At 64.7% G+C, this 18,316-nt stretch overlaps 1 protein-coding gene across 1 annotated transcript; it reads right to left on the bottom strand.

Annotated features, from left to right (window-relative positions):
* Window positions 1-967: 967 nt before the first annotated feature.
* HES5 (hes family bHLH transcription factor 5) lies at window positions 968-1,657 on the bottom strand (the record flags this gene model as incomplete). Its single annotated transcript, XM_082832321.1, has 3 exons — window positions 968-1,245; window positions 1,363-1,528; window positions 1,604-1,657. The coding sequence occupies 3 exons, from the start codon at window positions 1,655-1,657 to the stop codon at window positions 968-970; spliced, it is 498 nt and encodes a 165-aa protein (XP_082688447.1).
* Between the last annotated feature and the right edge of the window lie 16,659 nt (window positions 1,658-18,316).

Raw genomic sequence — 18,316 nt, 5'->3', positions numbered from 1 at the left:
ACCTTCTGCTCCGCCCCCTCCTTCCCTCCCTGCCTGTCACCTCTGCTTCCTCCCTCCGGGCTTCTCCTCTGCCTGCCCTCCTCCCTCCCCCGCCCTTCAGCAGGAGCCCAACCCTTCTTCTTGTGTCCAGGGGGTCGCTGGCAAGGACACTGCCCACCCGGGGCTGCAGACCATGATAGTCCCCACTCCCCGTCATCCCTGCAGACCCCCCGCCCGGTGGCCACTGAGGACACGTGTGAGGCACAGGACACAGACAGTGGAGGGGCCGAACTAGTCGGATTTTATTAGAAGTCTTTAGAGCAGTCCCGTGGCTCCCACGCGACTGAGAGTTCAAATTCTGAGCACAGAGTTGTGCCCACGCGCACCCACCCACGCGGGAATCCTTCAAGGATCGTGGTGGAGACCCCCAGCCGCCCCACACAGCCCCGGGGTGAGCCCCGACCAGACAGCAAAGCATCCCCAGGGGCTTTGCGCCCACGGCTCTGCCCTGTCCTTCCACGCCCATCCAGGCTGACACTGTCGTTCCTACGAGGATACACCTTGAGTTCCGCCTTCACAAAAGGCAAATGTGCCCACGGCACGGCCTGCGCCAGGCCCACTGGCCTGGCAGCACCGGATCTGAAGAAAGCCCTCTACGCATGGGGCGCCGGCTGGCCGAGCCCCGCCGCCTACAAATATCATAGAACCCCGGCAGTGGGGACTTCCCAGAAGTCACTTGCTGAAATGCAAACACAGAGCAACCCCATGGGGTCAGACATTTGGCAGAAGATGGGCCCTAAATGACAAGGACACTGCACGCACATTCTCTGAGAATGACCCTCCTGCTGGCCCGCCAGCCTGGAGAGAGAGCCTTCCGGAGAAGGGGCCAGTCCAAGCCAGGGGCGGCACGGACGATGGGGAGGCCCTTCCCTCTGCCAGAGGAACGCGCTGGCCCTCTGGTCCTCCGGGCAGGGCTGCCGCCCGCGGGTCACCACGGCCGCCAGAGGCCGCAGGCGGGCTGGCGCGCAGAAGCGGCGGCGGCGGCCTTGGCCGGGGCGGGCGCGGGCGCGGAGCCAGGCGCCTTGGGCTCCTTGGCGGGCGCGGCCGGCGCGGCCGGCGGGCGCTGGAAGTGGTAGAGCAGCTTCATCTGCGTGTCGCTGGCCGCGTGCAGCGTCAGGAACTGCACGGCCTCCTGCAGGCACCACGAGTAGCCCTCGCTGTAGTCCTGGTGCAGGCTCTTGGGACCGGCGGCGGCGGCGGCGAAGGCTGCGGGGAGTCGGGACGGCGGTGAGCGGGGCCGGGGAGCCCGGGGCGCGGGGCGGCGGGGAGCGGGGCGGGGCGGGGGTCGCGCGGGCCGGGGCTCCAGGGCGCCGGGCGGCTCACCTTTGCTGTGTTTCAGGTAGCTGACGGCCATCTCCAGGATGTCGGCCTTCTCCAGCTTGGAGTTGGGCTGGTGGCGCGCGAACTCCTGCTCTAGCAGCAGCTTCAGCTGCTCGATGCTGCTGTTGATGCGGTCGCGGCGCATCTTCTCCACCACCGGCTTCCGCAGCTGCGGGCGGGAGGAGGGGGCGTCAGCGGGGCCGCGCCAGCGCGGGGGCCGCAGGGGCCGCGGCCGCGCACTTACTCGGTTTTTCTCTTTGGGGCTGAGCAGCTCCACGGCCACGGTGCTGGGGGCCATGCCTGGCGCGGGGAGAGGCGAGGAGGCGAGGAAGCAGGGAGCGGAGCGGGCGCGTCCCGTGCTGGCGCGGGCCCCGGCCCCTATATAGGCGCGGGCGGCGGGCTGGCGCCTGGGGCCCGGGCGCCGCGGCCGTTCCCACACTCCGCGGCCAATGGCGGCGCGGGCCGCACAAAGGCGCCGGCCCATTAGCGCACGCTAAATTGCCTGTGAATTGGCGCGGGCACAATGGGCGCTCCCCGAGGAGCAGGTGGGCCGCGCGGCACAATGTCCGGGCTGTGGGAACGCGCTCGCCCTCATTAGCATCCCGGGGCCTGATGCTGGGAGCCCCGCGCCTCAATATGCTGCCTTTTCCCAGGCCGCGGGGACAAGGGTGGGGGCAGGAAGGAGCTGCGCCCCTCCCCTCCCCTTCCCTCCCTCCCCCTCTTCTCTCCCTTCCCCCCCCCTCCCCAGCGACTCCCCGCTGCTGGCTGGTAGAGGCCGGGAGCCCAGATAAGGGGAAGCTTTAGAATGCACAAGTGCGGGCGGCTTCCAGGAGGGTGGGCACCGTCCCTGACAGGCGAGGGGGACGGAGGAAGCCGCCCTTTTCCTGAACAGACACAGTCACCTCCCTCTGCACAGGTGGAAGAGGGGCCCAGGCTCTCAGGATCAGACCTACTGGCACATGTGGCAAGTCTCCCCAGGCTGTCACCTGGGACACGTGACTTAAGAGCTAGAAACTGGGCTGCCACGCCTCCCTGGCTGGGCTCTGGGTAGCTTCAGGGAGCCAGGGTACCCGAAACGCCCAGCACGGAGCCCGGCACCTAGGCGGTCCCCCCAGGAGCTGCACTCCCTCCTCCCTGGAGCAGTTCAGCAGACTGTGGCAACTGGGGTGCTCTGAATCAGCAGGTGGCCTCCAGGGTCCCACCCCACCCCCATCTGGATGGGAGTCTGACCGTGGCTGTCCACGGAGCACGGGAGGGCGCGTGGCTGCGGGCGTGCTCTGTACAGGTGTGTGGTCACTGCTCCTGCGTGACTCGGGGGAAGCCTTGGCTGCATGCTACCCTCTGCACTGCCTTAGGAGCACTTGGAGGGCTTGCTGTCCCTAGGCATTTTGCCAGTGCCGAGGAAAGGGGTGCCAGGTGGCAGACATGAGGCTCCTGCCTGGAGCCCACACGAACGCTGTACCTGCTCAGACGCCCTGGAGGAACCGCTGATCCCGGTACTTGGTCAGCCCAGCTGAGGGCCAGCCACTGCTTGGGGGACCACCAACCCCACCCTGGGTCCCTAGGGGAGGGCTCGTTGGGAGCACCCCTCCACCCAAAACAATCACTTTACTTTGATTCTCTGCAGCCAGGAATCCAGTTCTGCAGGGACTGCGGGAGGGGGTGGGGCTGGGAGTACCTTCTAGGGGCAAGGCGGGACCCAGCAAGGTCCAAAGAGGAGGCAGGGCTTCAGCCCGGGGAGCCAGCGGCTGGCATCAGGGTGCGTGAGCCGGAGTCGAAACCCAGGAGCACAGTTCCCTGGACGGCAGCCACGTCCGAGCGCAGCTGGGAATTGCAGGGCCTTAACGAGGGTCTAGGCAGTGACTCACAGCTATGAGTGGCCTGCTTGGTGGACCTGCTCAAGAGGTCCGCAGCACAAGGAGCCTTTGGGGACCCGGAGATGGGCCCATCCGGGAAGGAGGAGGATGGTGTCAGGACGGCCAGGGCAGCCCCAAGAGCCTGCTGGTCACCCACTGGGATGGATTAGGCTGGGGGGCTCCCGGGGGGAACCTATAGGTGACTTTGGAAGGGAGTGGAGGGCAGCCCCATTCACCCCTTGGCACCTGCTCTACCCCCAGAGCACCTCTCTTGAAGGGGAAACAGGCCCCAGGCTGGCTTTGGGAGGTGGGTGACCCTGAGCCCTGGGTTCCTCTCGAGCAGGTGGACCCCCTGCCACAGATATCCGGCCCGATCAGGTTTGATGCAAAAGGGCAGAGGGCACCCAGGCTAACTGGGATGGGCGTGCTGGAGACATGTGCTCTGCCCTCTGCTCCACAGCCCTGGCTGGCACTGTCAGCGTGGGCTGGCATATCCCACAGGCTGCAAGGGGCACCCGGTGACACTCAGTGGAGCCATTTTTGCACCAAAAGTGGGGCTTGCGCCCATCATGTTTTGGTGGGTCCCTCGCCTGCCTATGGACTCCCTGGGGGTGGACTGTCGGGGGGAGGGCAGGATGGCTTAGTTGCCTGTGTCCCCGTCGCCCACACCCTGCCAGCCCGGCACCTGGCGCCAAGGAGGAGCTTGGCCAAGGAAGAGGAAATGCAGGGACGAGGGGCGTGTGCTCGACTGCCTCGCTGCGGGCAGCGGGGGCCCCAGGGCTCTGCCCGGAACTGAGGGCAGCACGCGGGCCGGGCCCGTCCCCCTGTCCCCCACCCCGCCAGCTTCAGAGGGGCAGTTGGCCACCTCCCCCAAGCCAGCTCTCGGCCCAAGGGAGACACGTGCCAGAGACGTGGTCCAGGCCCTACCCCACCCCACCCCAGCTGCACGCCCACCCGCAGTGGGCCAGGGTGGAGGTGAGGGTGGCGGGTGGGCCGTGGGAGGCTGACTCCTCCCGCCTTCCTCCCCTCCCCCCTCCCCCTGGACAGTAGCAGCTTTGATCCAATTTTGAGTTGTGGGAAATATGAAATGAATGGTGTTAAATCTCAGCCCGGCCGGATGAAAGGCTTGATCCCTCCCCGAGTGCGGGCCAGATGGCAGCGCGGCCTCCGAGGCACACGCCTGGCCTTTGTGGGCCGTTTAACACTGTGAATGGGGCCAAAGTGTGGGAAAGTCGCTGGGCTCCTGGCTCACACGTCCGTCCGAGGTGAGTGGCCCAGCAGCCTGGGGGGGCTGCGGAGGAGGGAGGAGGCAGGAAGAGCCCAGGGCCTCTCCTGGCTGGCAGGCTTAGCGCGGAAGCATCCCAGAGCGTGGAGGGGGCTCGGACCCTCCGTTTTGGCTGCCCCCAGCAGCTGGGGGGAGGGCGGGGAGAGTTCGTCCTGCCCCCACCCTGGAGAGCTCGGTAAGTGTAGGGTGGGGTGAGGTGTCTAGAAACAGCCGCTGAGGCAAGGTGCCTGCTGTGGATGTGGGGCTCCAGGCCAAACCCACGAGCTGGGTATGATTATGCTAGAATTCAGGGATCTAGGACCACAACCTGTCTCTTTTTTCTTTTAAAAATTATTTATTTATTTATCTTTGGCTGCGTTGGGTCTTCGTTGCTGCACGCAGGCTTTCTCTAGTTGCGGCAAGCGGGGGCTACTCTTCGTTGCGGTGCGTGGGCTTCTCATTGCGATGGTTTCTCTTGTGGAGCACGGGCTCTAGGCGCGCGGGCTTAGTAGTTGTGGCTCGCGGGCTTCAGTAGTTGTGGCTCACGGGCTCTAGAGCGCAGGCTCAGTAGTTGTGGCGCAGGGGCTTTGTTGCTCCGCGGCATATGGGATCTTCGTGGACCAGGGCTCGAACCCGTGTCCCCTGCACTGGCAGGCGGATTCCTAACCCCTGCGCCACCAGGGAAGCCCCATAACCTATTTCTAAATAACCCACACCCCAATTCCACCCCTCCCAGGCTGACTGCAAAGCAAAGGGCACCATGATGGGGGCGGTGCTCCAGGGGCATTTGCTCCCCATGACAAGGGAGGTCTTCTCATAGGGATGGTGCAGCTGCTGTGGTAAACAGTGTGGTCGTTCCTCCAAAATTTAACGTAGAATTACCATGTGACATGGCAATTCCACCTGTGCTCTGTACCCAAGAGAATTGAAAGCGGGGTCTCAAAGAGACCCTCGCATATCCATGTTCACAGAAGCATTATTCACAATCACCAAGAGGTAAAAACATGTGTCCATCAACAGGTGAATGGATAAGTGAAATGTGGTCCATCCCTATGACAGAATGTTATTCAGCGTTAGAAAGGAAGGTGATTCTGACACCTGCTCCAACGTGGATGGACCCTGAGGACACTGTGCTGAGCGAGATGAGCCAGCCAGAAAGGACACATCCTACATGATCCTGCTTCTGTGAGGTCCCTGGAGGAGTCACACTCACAGAGACAGAAAGGAGGAGGGTGGGGCCTGGGGCTGGGGGAGGGGTGGGCAGTGAGTGTCTCATGGGGGCAGGGTGTCGGTTTGGGAAGATGAGAAAGTCCTGGAGATGACGGTGGTGATGTTTGCACAACAGCGCGCCTGTGCTTAATGCGCTGAGCTGTGCACTTATAAATCATTAAGGTTGTTTCATGTTATGTGTATTTTACCACAATTAAAAAAAAATTTAAAAAGGAGGACTCCTTGGAGAAGAGCCACACGCTCCCTCCCACCCACCCCCCATCCAGCCCCAGGTGACGCTGCCCTGGACCTCCCAGGGCCCTGCAGGCTGGACTGGTGTGGAAGGGACACTGCTGTACCCACTGGCCCCTGCCGCCTCCGCCTCAGCCCGGGGCCAGATTCCCTGGAGCAGGTCGTGCCATCCACAGCGTTCTGTGAAGCCCCAGGCTGTCCACAACCTGGGTGTTTCTGGCCCCGGGAAGGTTTCCTTCTTGGGGTGTGGGGAGTGGGCAGTCTGGCCTTCTGGGAGAAAAGAGACAGTGACAACCCACTGTGACACCGCCATGTGCCACCACAAGGACCCCAGGCTGCGCACAGACCAGAGACTGGTGCCCCCTGGGGTGGTTCTGTGCCATGGCTCTCGCCCTGGGCCCATCCAAACTCAGTGCTGTGCCCCTCTCCTGCCCTCCAGTGGCTCCCAGCGGGGCCCCCGGCCAGCCCTCCATCACCAACCGGTCCACCTGCGGTGGCCACTGAAAGAGCACCCAGGACAGCAGGAAGGCGCCCGGCTCGGGTCCCCAGGCGTGAAGGGGCAAGGCTGGACTGGGTGCCACTCCCAGTTGCCCCCAGCCAGGCAGGCCCCTGGGAGCACTGGAGAGGCGGTGGCTATAGGTTGCTGAGTTTGTCCGGGGGTGAGGAGGGGGTTTGGGGTCTCTCCTTGGGGATCCAGGCGGGAGCTGGATTGGGGTAAGATTCCCAGTTTCTGAGAATCTACTAGGCACCAGGCAGGGAACAGGAATCTGCCTTCTTAGAGCTGCCCTGTGAGGGGAGTGTCCCTGCCCCATTGCACAGATAGGAACCAGAGGGGTTTTGACCATTTATTATTATTACATACTAGGCAGGGCTAACAGCTCTGGTATATTTCCCAGGCTAGACCTGCCTGGGGACCAGGCAGTATTATTACTTCCTTTTTCCGAGATCCCCCAGGCACCGAGAGGTTGCTGAGGCCACTTGGAGGGTGAGGGTGGGAGCTGGGACTTGGACCCGCGGAGACGGGATGGGGGAGGGGAAGGGGCGCAGCGCCTGGGCTGTGGGCCTGGGGCGCTGGCGTGAGTGGAGCCTGCCGCGGAGAGTGAAGCGGGGAGGGGTGGCATGCGTCTCCCCCGTGGCACGCAGGAGCAGCCTCATTGATCCCTCCATCCCCAGTCAGACTCTTGCTCCAGATGGCGGGTGGCCAGGACCGTGGACAAAGGGCGGCCGCTCCCAGGAGGCCTGCGAGCCCCGCAGGCGGAGGGTCCAGAGTGTGGGAACCTCCGGCTGCGTGGCCGCTCTGGGGGAGGGGTGCTCTGGGGGGTGGGAGGAAACCCCGCCCTCCACTCCCCAGCCCCCTTCTGCCCTAGCTCCCTGCGCCCCCCAGAACCAGACCAAAGAAGTGGATGCGAGAGGGGGCTCTTTCCTCTCTCCCAGCTGCAGGACTCTTCCCTTCCCTTCCCTTCCCTGGGGCAGCGGACACCTGGGCACACCTGGGCTGAGAAGGGACTGAGGCCTGGACCCTGCCCTGGGGGGTGGACGGGGGCTGAACTTGGGGCTGGGGAGACCTTGCATGTAGGAGGTCACTTTGGGGGTGTAGTTAGCCCACCATGGAGTTACATCGAAGACCGAGTGTCCACCTGACATTGGCAGAGAGATGGAGGGAACCTCCCGGATGCTGACATTTTGGGGACCAGAAGCTTGGTTAGTTTTTCTTATGTCTGCTTTCTCCAGATTTTCTTGAAGGAGTGTCTACTGTTTGTATAATTTCTAAAAAGGCACGTTTAGGCTCCCACAGGGGCCCCAGGGAACAAGGGGGCGTCTTGGGGAAGGCTTGAGACACTGACGTTTTTCAGAAGAGCCCTGGATGTAGGGCGATGAAGGGAAAGGCAGGGTTGCCAAGGGAGGGCTTCCTGGAGGAGGTGATGCCCGAGGAGGTCCTTGAAGGGAGCCTGGGTGTGTCCCAGGCGAGGAATTCTGGGAAGCTTTATCCAGGAAAAGAGAATGGTGGGACACGGACCTGGGGGTGAGCAGAAGCAGGCACCAGAAGTGTCCAAGAATGGCTGGAAGGGGCTCCCCTGCGTGCGCGCCTGTGAATACACACCCGTGCCTGGGCTCTGGAGGACCCCTCCAGCACTGCTCTGGGCACCCCTCCTGGAGTAGGTGGACCCTGGGCCCCGGGTGGGTGTGAGGAAGACCCTGTCTGTCAGCAGCCCCTCTCCTGCACTGTCTAGGGGTCAGTGCCCTGCCCAGTGTGGCACCGTGGCTCATCCAGGCCTCCAGCATCGTTCAGAGGCAGGAAGGATTACCCCTGTTTCATGGGGGAAACCGAGGAAGCTGAGGTGTTGAGGGTGCAATAGCCTGCCCAAAGGCCTGTGGCCGCGGACTGCCACCACCCTACCTGGGAGTGGGCTGTTGTCCTGGGCCACATGGTGGGTCAGTCGGCCCCAGAGCCCAGAAGCGGGCTGGGGGTTCAGGGTGGCCGGGGAGGGGCCTTCCCTCCAGCACGGCCCTCCGTGCTCAGGACCAGCCCCTCCTCCCCAGGGTTATGCTGGACCCAAGAGGGGGACTTGGAGTCCAGTGATGGTGGGTGGGGGGAGGCTTATACACAGCGGGAACCTGAGGCCCCGAGGAAGGGGAGCAGGGGCCAGATGCCTTCTCCTGCCCCTCGGCCTGGAGCCCCCATAGGGGAGCCGGGCTGCAGAGGGGCGGCCCCCAGACCTCTCCCCAGGGCAGCTGGGGCTGCAGACAGCTTCACAGCTGAGTCTGGGTGCTGCCGGGTGGGGGGTTCCTGGTGGCAGAGCCCATTCAGCCCCAGGATAGAGAGCAGGCTGCAGGGGGTGATTGGGGGAGGGGGGGTGTCTGCCATCCTGTCTCCACATCTCCTCTGTCAGGGGTTGGGCATCTTATCATCCTATTGGTGGATACCAGTCAGCCCTCGAGGCGGGGCTGCCCCCAGCTCACAGGGCACTAACGTAAAGCTGACATTTACTGAGCGCCTGCTGCACGCCGAGCCCCAGAGGAGGGGCTTTGTATCTGGACAGCAGCTCTGGGACTGAACGATGATCATTATCCTGTGCATCGCACAGATGAGGAAACTGAAGCTTCGCAAGCGGAGGGGACTGGCCCAAGGCCACAGAGTGAGCCGGGCCGCTGGGGCCCTGCAGCTCTTCTAGCCCACGGGTCAGAGGAGGGGATGCTCCAGGGGCAGAGGCAGGGGCGGGCAGCTTTGTCTTCTGCGCTCACCTCCTCTCTACCCACCCCTTAGCTCCTGCCTAGAGTTTTCCTCTCGTGCCCTAAGGCCCCAGAGCCCCTGCCTGGGCCCGCCCCTGGGGGTCAGACCCTCAGCCTCTGTCTCGCAGCAGCTGCCCAAGCCCCGAGTTTTCCAGGCTGGGCCCCATCCAAAGCGGGGTGGTTTCCAGGTCGCCAGTGGGAGCCAACCAGTGCCCGTGGTGGCGCCTCGCCCCGGGTGCTGAGTGGGACCGAGAAGCCCTTCCCGTGGTTGGTCGACTCCGCAGCTGGCTCCCAGTTTCTGGGGTCTGTGCTGCCCCCCCGTGTAGACACAGATCGTCCTCGCTGAAGAAAGTCTCCCTCCCTCCAACATTTCAGTGCTGCACTGCCTGGAGCTGGGTCTCAGGGGAGGAGGGACTGGGCGGGATGGGCACAGGGGGTGTCCAGGTTGAGGCTGGGCTCTGCCCTTGGCTTTCTGTGGCCTCAGTTTACCTGTGTAGCATGGGCTTTCCCTGCTAAGGCCACCTGAGGGAGGGACTGGCTCCAGGTTGCTGGAGATGACCGAGGATGGCCAAAGCGGGGCTGGGGCATTGCTGGGCGCCCCGGCCCAGAAGGAGCCCCCGCTGCTGGGGCTGATCACGTGGGCTGCCTGTGGCTCTTGCCTGAAGTATGGCCAGTGCACCGAGTCAGGGGCGCGGAGTCATGGGACAGGGCCCTCCGTGCCCCAGGCCCACGCAGCAACCTCTCCCTCTGCAGCGGGAGCCGCTGCGGGCTCCGAGCCGGAGGGCTGCTCAGGAAGGCTTGTGTGCAGGTGCCCAGGAGGTAGGGCTGGGCTGGGGCTGCGGGTGTCCGTTTCTGCGGCTTGCCTGGCCCGGGTCTGGCCAGCTGGGGGGTCAGGTCACAAACCTGATGACTCGATCAGGTTCTGTGATTCGGGGGGCTTGGACCCTTCCCCCGAAGCTGCCCTTGGATGGCTGCCCAGCTCCCCCCACCCCCTTCTCTCATCTCACCGAGGTCAGGCTCTACCCTGGGACCTGACTGTGGGGTTGGGGCAGGGTGTCTGTAGATCTGAGGGACCCCTGCCCTCCAAGGCGGGGTGGGGGGTGGGGACGGTGGTTAGCCAGTTTCTGCAGTCCTGTCAAGTCTCCAGGCCAGACTTGGGGACCCCCGCTTTTGGGGACCAAACCAGGCCCCAGGTTCCCAAAAGGGCTGCACTCCAGACTTGGCAGACATGGGCATAGACCCCAGGCTCGTTCAAACTCCCGCTTCCCGGGCCTCGGTCTCCCGGGTGTAAAGCAGGGGCCAGGGCGGTGGGCACAGGGACGCGTAGAGGTGGGCGGTGGGAAAGCGCGGGAGCCGCGCGTCTCACGGGCGCCTCCGGATTAGGGGCCGCGCGGGCCCACGTGGCCGCGCCCCGCCCCCTCCCCGCGAGGCCGGGGCAGGGCCGGGTCGCTGTCCCCAGCTGGTTAAAAACCCCGCGGTGTCAGAGAGCAGCTCGTTCCCAACCTCTGAAAGGCAGACAAGGCCTTTATTGCTCTATTATAACGCGGAGCCAGATGGTCTTTTGGGAGTTGCCCCCCCTCGCCCCCCGCGGCCGCCCCCATTCATTCAGAGGCAGACCCCGGCACTAATGCCGCGGGGGGCAGGCACGCTTCCGCGCCCGCCGCGCAGTGTGGGAACCGCCTGGCAGCGCGGACCCACAGCCCGCCGGCCGCGGGAGGGGCGCGGATGGGCGCGCGCGTCGCAGCTCCCGGCGGGGCTGCCCGGCGCCCAGGGGAAGGCTCGCGGGTCGGGGCCTGGGGCGGGAGGACTCCCGGAGGCCCCTCCCGGGGTGTCTCGGCACCGGATGACTCGGGTAGGCCATGTACCCTACCGGTGCCTCGGTTTTCTTACCTGTAAAACGAGGACGATGCCTGCGCACACCTGCTGGGTTTTGGAGGATCAAACCATTTTAGGGCCGGGCAAGCATCAGGCCCGTCACCATTTTTGTGCCTTCCAAGAAGGACTCTGTTACATTTTTAAATCCTTAAAAAAACATCCAAAGGAGAAAAATATTTTGAGGCAAGTGAAAATGAGATGGAATTCAAATTTCAGCACACAGAAATAACATTTTACTGGAACACAGCCAGGCCATTCCTTTACTATGAGGAGTGTTGCTTTCCTGATGCGAGGCAGAGTCGAGTGCGTGAAACACAGTCACCTAAACCCTAACGTATTTACTGTGGGGCAGGTTTGCCCCACCTGCAGGGTGGAATGGCGCCCACCACGCTGTCGCTGTGGTAACTGCTGTCCTTACCACCCACGGGGGGCGGGGGGCGGGAGGGGGGTTGCCCCGCCCATCCCTCTTGCTGCTGGGGCTGGTGTGGGAGCCCCACTCAGGGGTGGCTGCCTTGCTGAGGCTGAGGGTCTGCCTGCACATTGTACAGGTGGTGGCTGAGGCCAGACTGGACCCCGGGTTAGGGCAGATGGGGCAGCATCTTCCCCGTCACACCCACTGGGTGGGTCCGTGCCTCCCCACTTCCCCGAGCACGTGTGCTCTTGCACACCTGGGGAAGATCCGTTTTGTCCTAAAATCATCAAGCTCCCCGTCCCTGGCTAAGGTCACCTTCACCAGCTGCCCCCACTTTCTCATCGGGGGCCCTAGACTGACTCGTCCACTCCTTTCCTCCACCAGCAGCCCCGCTGTGGGCCTGCTGGAGACCAGGCAGCCTGCCCTGGGCCTCATTTTCCCCACTGATGGTTGCGTTGGCCTGGCTGAACTTTAGGGAGCTCCCCTGCCTCCTGGTCAGGTCACTGGGGGCTTACAAAACAAGCACGGGGGTGGGAGTACCCTGCTTTCTTGAGGGGCAGGAAGTACAGGAGGGCAGCAGCTCAGAGGATGAGGGCTTTAGGGGTTGGCAGGAGAGGACAAAGGGCCCCATGGGGGATGGGGGCTGCCTGCTGCTTGTGGGTCCGTTATGGGGGCTGGGGTGGGAAGGGGACCTGCAGCTCTGGGGCGCTGGGCTTGGAAGTCCTTTCTCTTTGCCTCACTGGGCTGACCCAGGCCCGCCTCCCCCCATCCTATGACGGCTGAAAGGAGAGAAGAACCCCAGCCCTGCAGGTACCATCCCAGCTGGGACCCTCGGCTCCCAGGTATTATGGGGACCTGAGGGATCACAGTTGTGGGGCTCAGGCTCCATGCCCTTCATGGTCATTGCTCCCTGATCCCTGGATGCCCCAGCTCCTCCCCAACCCCCCACAGGACCGCTGCCCTGACACCAAACAACAACTTCATCAGCATTCCCTGTGGGTACCTGCTGGGGCTCCCACCTCCTGCAGACCCCGCATTAGACTGGCAGTCAGAGCCAGCTGTCAGGGGCTCTGGGCTTCCAGCCCATTGTGGGCACCCCTCGGTGAGGCTCAGCAGTGGCCCAGGGCACATCTGATGCTCCTACAGCCACTGGGCTGGGGGTCTCCTTGGACCCACTCAGTGGGGCAGGGGACATGGTCCACAGATGAAGGCAAGTGTGGCCAGACCAGCCCTGGGCTCGCAGCTGGCTGAAAGCTGAGGGGAGGAGGCCGGAGCAAGGCTGCCCACCCCCAGCTGGGGGTGATGACCCACTTGAAGTAGCTGCTCTGTGCCAGGCAGAGTGTCCAGAGCCTGGCGCGGGGTAGGGCTCGGGGGTACCGGGTAGAGGTGAGGGCTCCGGAGTCTGGCCCTCCCTTCTCTGCTTGTCCCTGAGGGGTAGGGCCCGGGGGTACTGGGTAGAGGTGAGGGCTCCGGAATCTGGCCCTCCCTTCTCTGCTTGTCCCTGAGTTGGCAGTGGCCTCATCCTGTCTCCAGCCCCTGCCCTCCAGGACTCAGATGGCGCCTGGTCTCAACGAGAGGCGTCCAGAAGGTCACCCCCTGGGCTCGCCCAGTAGGCTCTGGGCCCCATGGGGCAGCCGCCTCCTACCCTGGAGCCCACTCCCATGGGAGAGTGAGGACTGCCACTGTCAGTCCCCCAAGGGCCTCTGATCCTCTGTTTGCGCAGAGAACTCCAGTGGTCTCGCTGGCCTCACGGAGCCCTGTTTGTCTGATGCCACTTGAGAAGGCCCAGGAGTATGGGGCACGGGGGGGTGCGGGCTGCCCGCCGCTGTGCCACCGGGTCTTGGCTCTGGGGCTCCCCCTCCACCAGCAGCCGCCCCAGAGCCCTGCCCGCCCCCAGTCTTGTGAGAGAATTCGGGCGGGAGGCCGCTCCGGGTGGCTTCCCACACCCCGCCCCCCTGCTGAGGACATTCATCCGGCACAAAAGGCGCGTGCCCGGCGACAAACTCATTTACATGGGCCGCCTGGCTTTGTGTGCAGAGCTGTGGGCCCAGAGGCCATCTGGGGAGCAGTCGTCCCAGCGGGGCGGGGCCCCGGGTTGCCTTTGAAGGTTGGGGAAGCGGCAGCGGCTGGAAGGCCACACATCTGGCCCAGCGTCGCCTTCCTGCCCCACAGCCCCCGGGTGTCCTGTGCACGCCCGGCCTGGCATCGCTAGGCATGACAGCATGACGGCAGGAGGCAGGACGAGGGGACCAGGGGGCCACCTGCCTCCCTGCCCCCAGCCCTTCGGATTGCTACCCCTTGGATGCGCTCGCCAGAGAGCCTCTGGAACCAGCACGGATTTGGGACAGCGCTGTGGGCTCAGGATTCAAATCCAGGTGCTGCCACTTAGTACTTGGGTTCTCTGGACCTCAGTATCTTTATCTGTAAAATGGGCCTAATAACAGCCCACCATGGGTATGTGCTGAGGATGGGGGCAGGGGTCAAAAGCAGAGTATTCAGGTGGCCTCGCAGCCGCTTCTGGTATTAACACCAGGGTCACCCTGAGCCTTTGCCTCCGCCCACCCCACTTTGTTCCGTTTCTTGGGTGGGTGATCCCCGCCTACGTCTGCGCCACCTGGAAGCCAGCTGATGGAACAGGAAAAGGCCAGGCATGGTGCCAAGGTGCACCCAGGACAGGGTGACCTCAGCAGGGAGCTGGGCCTGCTCTGTCCCCTGCTCTGTGGAGCAGCAGAGGTCCTGCCTCCCTCTCGGGATTCCAAGCAATTCCAGGGAGAAGGTGCACGTCCCGCTCAGCCTGCATGCAGTAGGTGCTAAATAAGTGTGCCCACCCTCCCCTTCCAGGCCTCCTGACCTCATCCCTGGGCCTGCCCTGAGTCAGCCCAGTGCGGGCACAGCCCCGAGCATGACCTTCTGCTGACCAGCCCCCCAAAGGGCCAGGGGCCTGGACAACCGGAGGGGAGAGCCCCAGAGGGGCATGGTGGGGGGCACTCTTGTGTGGCACGCGGTTCTGAGCCTGGCAGCTGGACGGCTGGGGGCAGGGTTTCCACCCAGGGGACCCTTCCCGGCCAAGGGGCTTGTAGGGCCAGGGCTTGGTGGACGGGACCTCTGGGAGGCGCCCTGCCCCCACCCCTGCTGGGAGGGATGTCCTTGAGAGGGTGTCCTGCAGGCCCCAAGATAATCCCTGCCTTTGAGAGGCTGTGAGAGGCTGGCCCGGGGACTTTCCCACAGCCCCACATAAAGGCCGGGCCGCCAGCTGCTCTCCCACAAAAGGCTCCCAGCCTTTCAGGGCCCGGAGGCGGGCGGGGTGAGCAGAGGCTCCACCGCAGCCTACCTGGCCACCCCCAGGCAGCGCCTGTGTCCATGGGGCGGTGCCTGCCCGCTGACCACCGAGGGCCCAGTGGTCCCTGGGCTGGGCCCTTGGGAGAGCCTCGTGGGGCCACCCGGGCCAGCCACTCGCCACCCCCGCCATTTGCCCGAGGCTGGCACGGTTCCTGGGCCCCCGTCACTCATCCTGGGCCTTCTCTCTCGGACCCTCACATTCCTGCTGCTGTGCCTGCCGCTGCCATCGGGCTGCCCCCCCCCCCCGCCCCCGCCATCCACGCTGGGCCGTCACCTCGCTAGCACACTGCCTTGCTTCTCTCACCTCCCATTTGCTTTGAAACCCTCACCCCCCCAACCCCGTTCTGCCCCACAGTGCTGGTGACAGGAGGGGGACATGGTGGGGGCAGAGGGCTGGGCAAGGCCTCCTCCCTGACCTTAGCTTCCTCATCTGACGTGCGGGACAGCACTGCCACTTCCCTGGGCTGGTGTAAGAGCCCCCTAAGTTCAGCTGTTTAAAAATAGCAGGTCCTGGAGAAGCGGGGGTGGGGTTGGCAAGGAGGGGAGGCAGGGTACCTGGCCCCAGGAATTAGCTGCCCAGAGCAAATCAGAAGAGAACCAGCCTGGGGGAGGCCAGGGGAGGCCAGGGGAGCTTCCTGGAGGAGGTGGCAGCTGGAGCCTGGCTTCTCAAAAGTCCGGGGGCCCTGACCCCTGGGTGCAGCTCTGCTGGTGGGACCCTTCTCTGATTAGGATGTGTCCCCATGCTGCTCCCACATCCTGGGCGGCCCCTGCACCACTTCTGTCACCCAGTGAGAATGACCAGGTCCAGCAGGTTCCCTGGCTGAGAGAGCCCCTGGTCAGGTGTGAGGAACTGGAGAGGTTCATAAGAGGGACCAAGGGTGTCACCGGTGGACAGGCAGTGACCAGAGGGTGGCCAGTGGGGACGCTCGTCCTTGGTGTCAGGGAAGGAGCTGCTCTGTATGCTAAGACCCCAGGGAAGGACCCTTCTCCTGGCCCTGCATCCTGGGGCTGCTGCTGGACCGCTGGGGGCCGGTCTGTGGGGCTTTGAGGGCTGGACGCAGGGGCAGGGCATCCAGCTTGCGCCCCACGTGTCCCCGACCGCCCTGCCCACGCCCCCACCTGCTGGGGGCGGAGGCACGTCCTTACCCAGCCCAGCAGCCTCTGGTGTCCCGAGCTTTGTCCAGCTCCAGCCTCCGATTGGCTGCCGAGAGTGGGGAGGTGCGGAAGCCCGATTGCCCTTGGGCCCCCCCACCCCGACCCAGTCCCATAAAGGCACCACCACTACCGCCTTCCTGCCACCCTCCTACGCCAGGCGCTCCAGCCCCTCGCGCCCGGCGGCAGGCGTGGCCCCGTGAGTACCCCCAAAGTGAAGCCCAATCAGGTTCTGGTGTGACAGCAGCACAGGGCGCCCCCGGGGGTCCCGGCAGGGTACTGTGGACGCCACAACACCGCTCTCCTCTCCCTCCTGCTCGAGACGTTTGCGCCTGCGCTGGGGAAGGGACATCACGGAGAAGGAGGTGGCACCCTCCCTGGTGAGCTCCACGCCCGGCCTGGGGGGTGGAAGGGGTTGTGATGGGGGTGTCACGCAAACCGGGGGCTCGGCGCCCTGCCAGTCTCCGCTCCCCCTGCGCGGTCACCAGCTGGGCTCACTCTTTGCAGCACCCCAACACTGAGAGCACCACGGATGGATCCAGGGAAGGCACGGTGCGCCGCCTCCGCGAAGCCTTCCTGAACTCTCCCATCACCAGGCGAGGATGGAGACTCAGGCGGAGCTGAAGAGCGACTTGCAGAAGAACCTCCCTCTCCCGCCGCCCCAGAGCAGCACGCCCGCGCAGCCCCCTCCCACAGGGTCCGGGTGAGGCCCTGGTGGGGACTTTGCCAGGCCCCTTGGGCCCAAAGGAGAGGGGGGCCGGGCTGGCCAGGCGCAGCGCTTCTTCTGAAGAAAGGAACGTGGTTCCCATCCTTTCCCTGCCTGCGCCAGGGCCGACGTAGAGCAGCCAGCCTGCCACTGGCGGGGCCGTCAGCTGCAGGCAGTGCCTGGGTCTTAACCTTGAAGGAGGGGTCCTGGGGACAAGGGTTTTGTGTGTTACAAAGGCTGTAACTGGTCAAGATCGTCCGTGGCAGGGAAGTGGGGAGGGGCCTGGGGGAGGGTAGGTGTGCTTGGTCATCCCAGCCAGGCCCTGCAGTTGGACCTCTACTTCTTCCAGGCCAGGAAAGGGCTGGATGCTTTACGTTAGAGAGGGAGTGGGCTGGGGGCATGCTGTGCATTTGAAGGGCGTGGCCACCTGCCCGACACCAGTGGGGGCGAGGGGCACGTGAGATCCCCGTGGGATGCAGGTGTTTGCATTGCGGATGCTTGCAGGGTAAACACCGTGTATGTCTCAGAGCTGGATAACGTGGGGCTCGAATAAAAGTTGTGGTCTGCAGACTCCCCCTGGGTCTCTGCCCCACCCCCAAGCTGACCACCACCCCCGAGATTCAGGGCCCCCGCCCAGCGCATGGGCAGGGAACTGGGCCTGCTGGGGTGGGGCATTGTGCCGGGGTATCCTGGGCTAGACCCCTGCCCTGCTGGCCTCTCCTCTGGAACCGTGGTCGATGCCCAGCCCACTCCCCCGGCCCCTAATGACAAAGAAGACCCTCAGGGTGCTCTGAGGCAGCCACTGCTCCTTCCCCCCCCAGGCCTCCTGGGGGGAGCCTCCGTTTGTGTGAGCCCCGCTGGTGCCCAAGTCGTGGGTTCCAAGGCAGCAACGTCATTGTCACAGCAGAGCATTCCGAGACCTTGCTGACTCAGGGACCCTGCCACGTACACACCAGGAGTCGGGGGTGGGCTGGTACCCCTCAGCAGTGGGGCTCGCCCTGACCTCCTTCGCCCCCTCCCTGCCCCTGCTGTGGCCGCCCAGCATGACGGAGCAGAGCAAGGAGTGGAACGCCCCCTGCATACCTCTTCCGGTCCCCCAAATCTCGCCCCCCGTTTATTCCCCACCTTCTCCCACGTGGCAGCAGGGCTGAGAAGTGTCCTGCACTGAACCCGACAGGAGGGGGCGTGGGGTCACAGTGTTAAAGGGAGTGTGGCCCCAGACCCCTGCCCACCAGCTCCCTGAGCCCGCGGTGGAAGCTAAAGCCGGCCCAGGAGAGACCGGGGCACAGGTGTGGGGTTTGCTGCCCCCTGGCGGCTCGCGGCCTGGCCCTGCCGCCTGGCAGCTCCCGGGAAGGGAAGGGAAGGGGCGCCGAGGTCTCTCCCGCGGCGGAGGCGGAGGCGGAGGCGGAGGCGGAGGCGGAGGCGGAGGCGGAGGCGGAGGCGGAGGCGGAGGCGGAGGGCTCCTCGGCTCAAGCCTGCCCCAGCCCCGGGTGTGTGCAGGGCACGGTGGGTGGGGACAGACAGCCAGGGACCGCCCCGGCCTGGGCGGGCCTTCAGGCAAGTTCTGGGAAAGGGGTGGGGTTACGCTGAAACCAGAGGGGCGTCACCTTCCGGGAAGCACCGCCCCGTGGGAGGGGGCAGAGGCCGGCCTCACGCGGAGA

This window comes from Leucopleurus acutus, assembly GCF_964270905.1.
Source record: "Leucopleurus acutus genome assembly, chromosome: 2".
Classification (NCBI taxonomy): Eukaryota; Metazoa; Chordata; class Mammalia; order Artiodactyla; family Delphinidae; genus Leucopleurus; species Leucopleurus acutus.
Note: the sequence above shows the minus strand (reverse complement) of the source record. Positions and strands in the feature narration are given on the sequence as shown.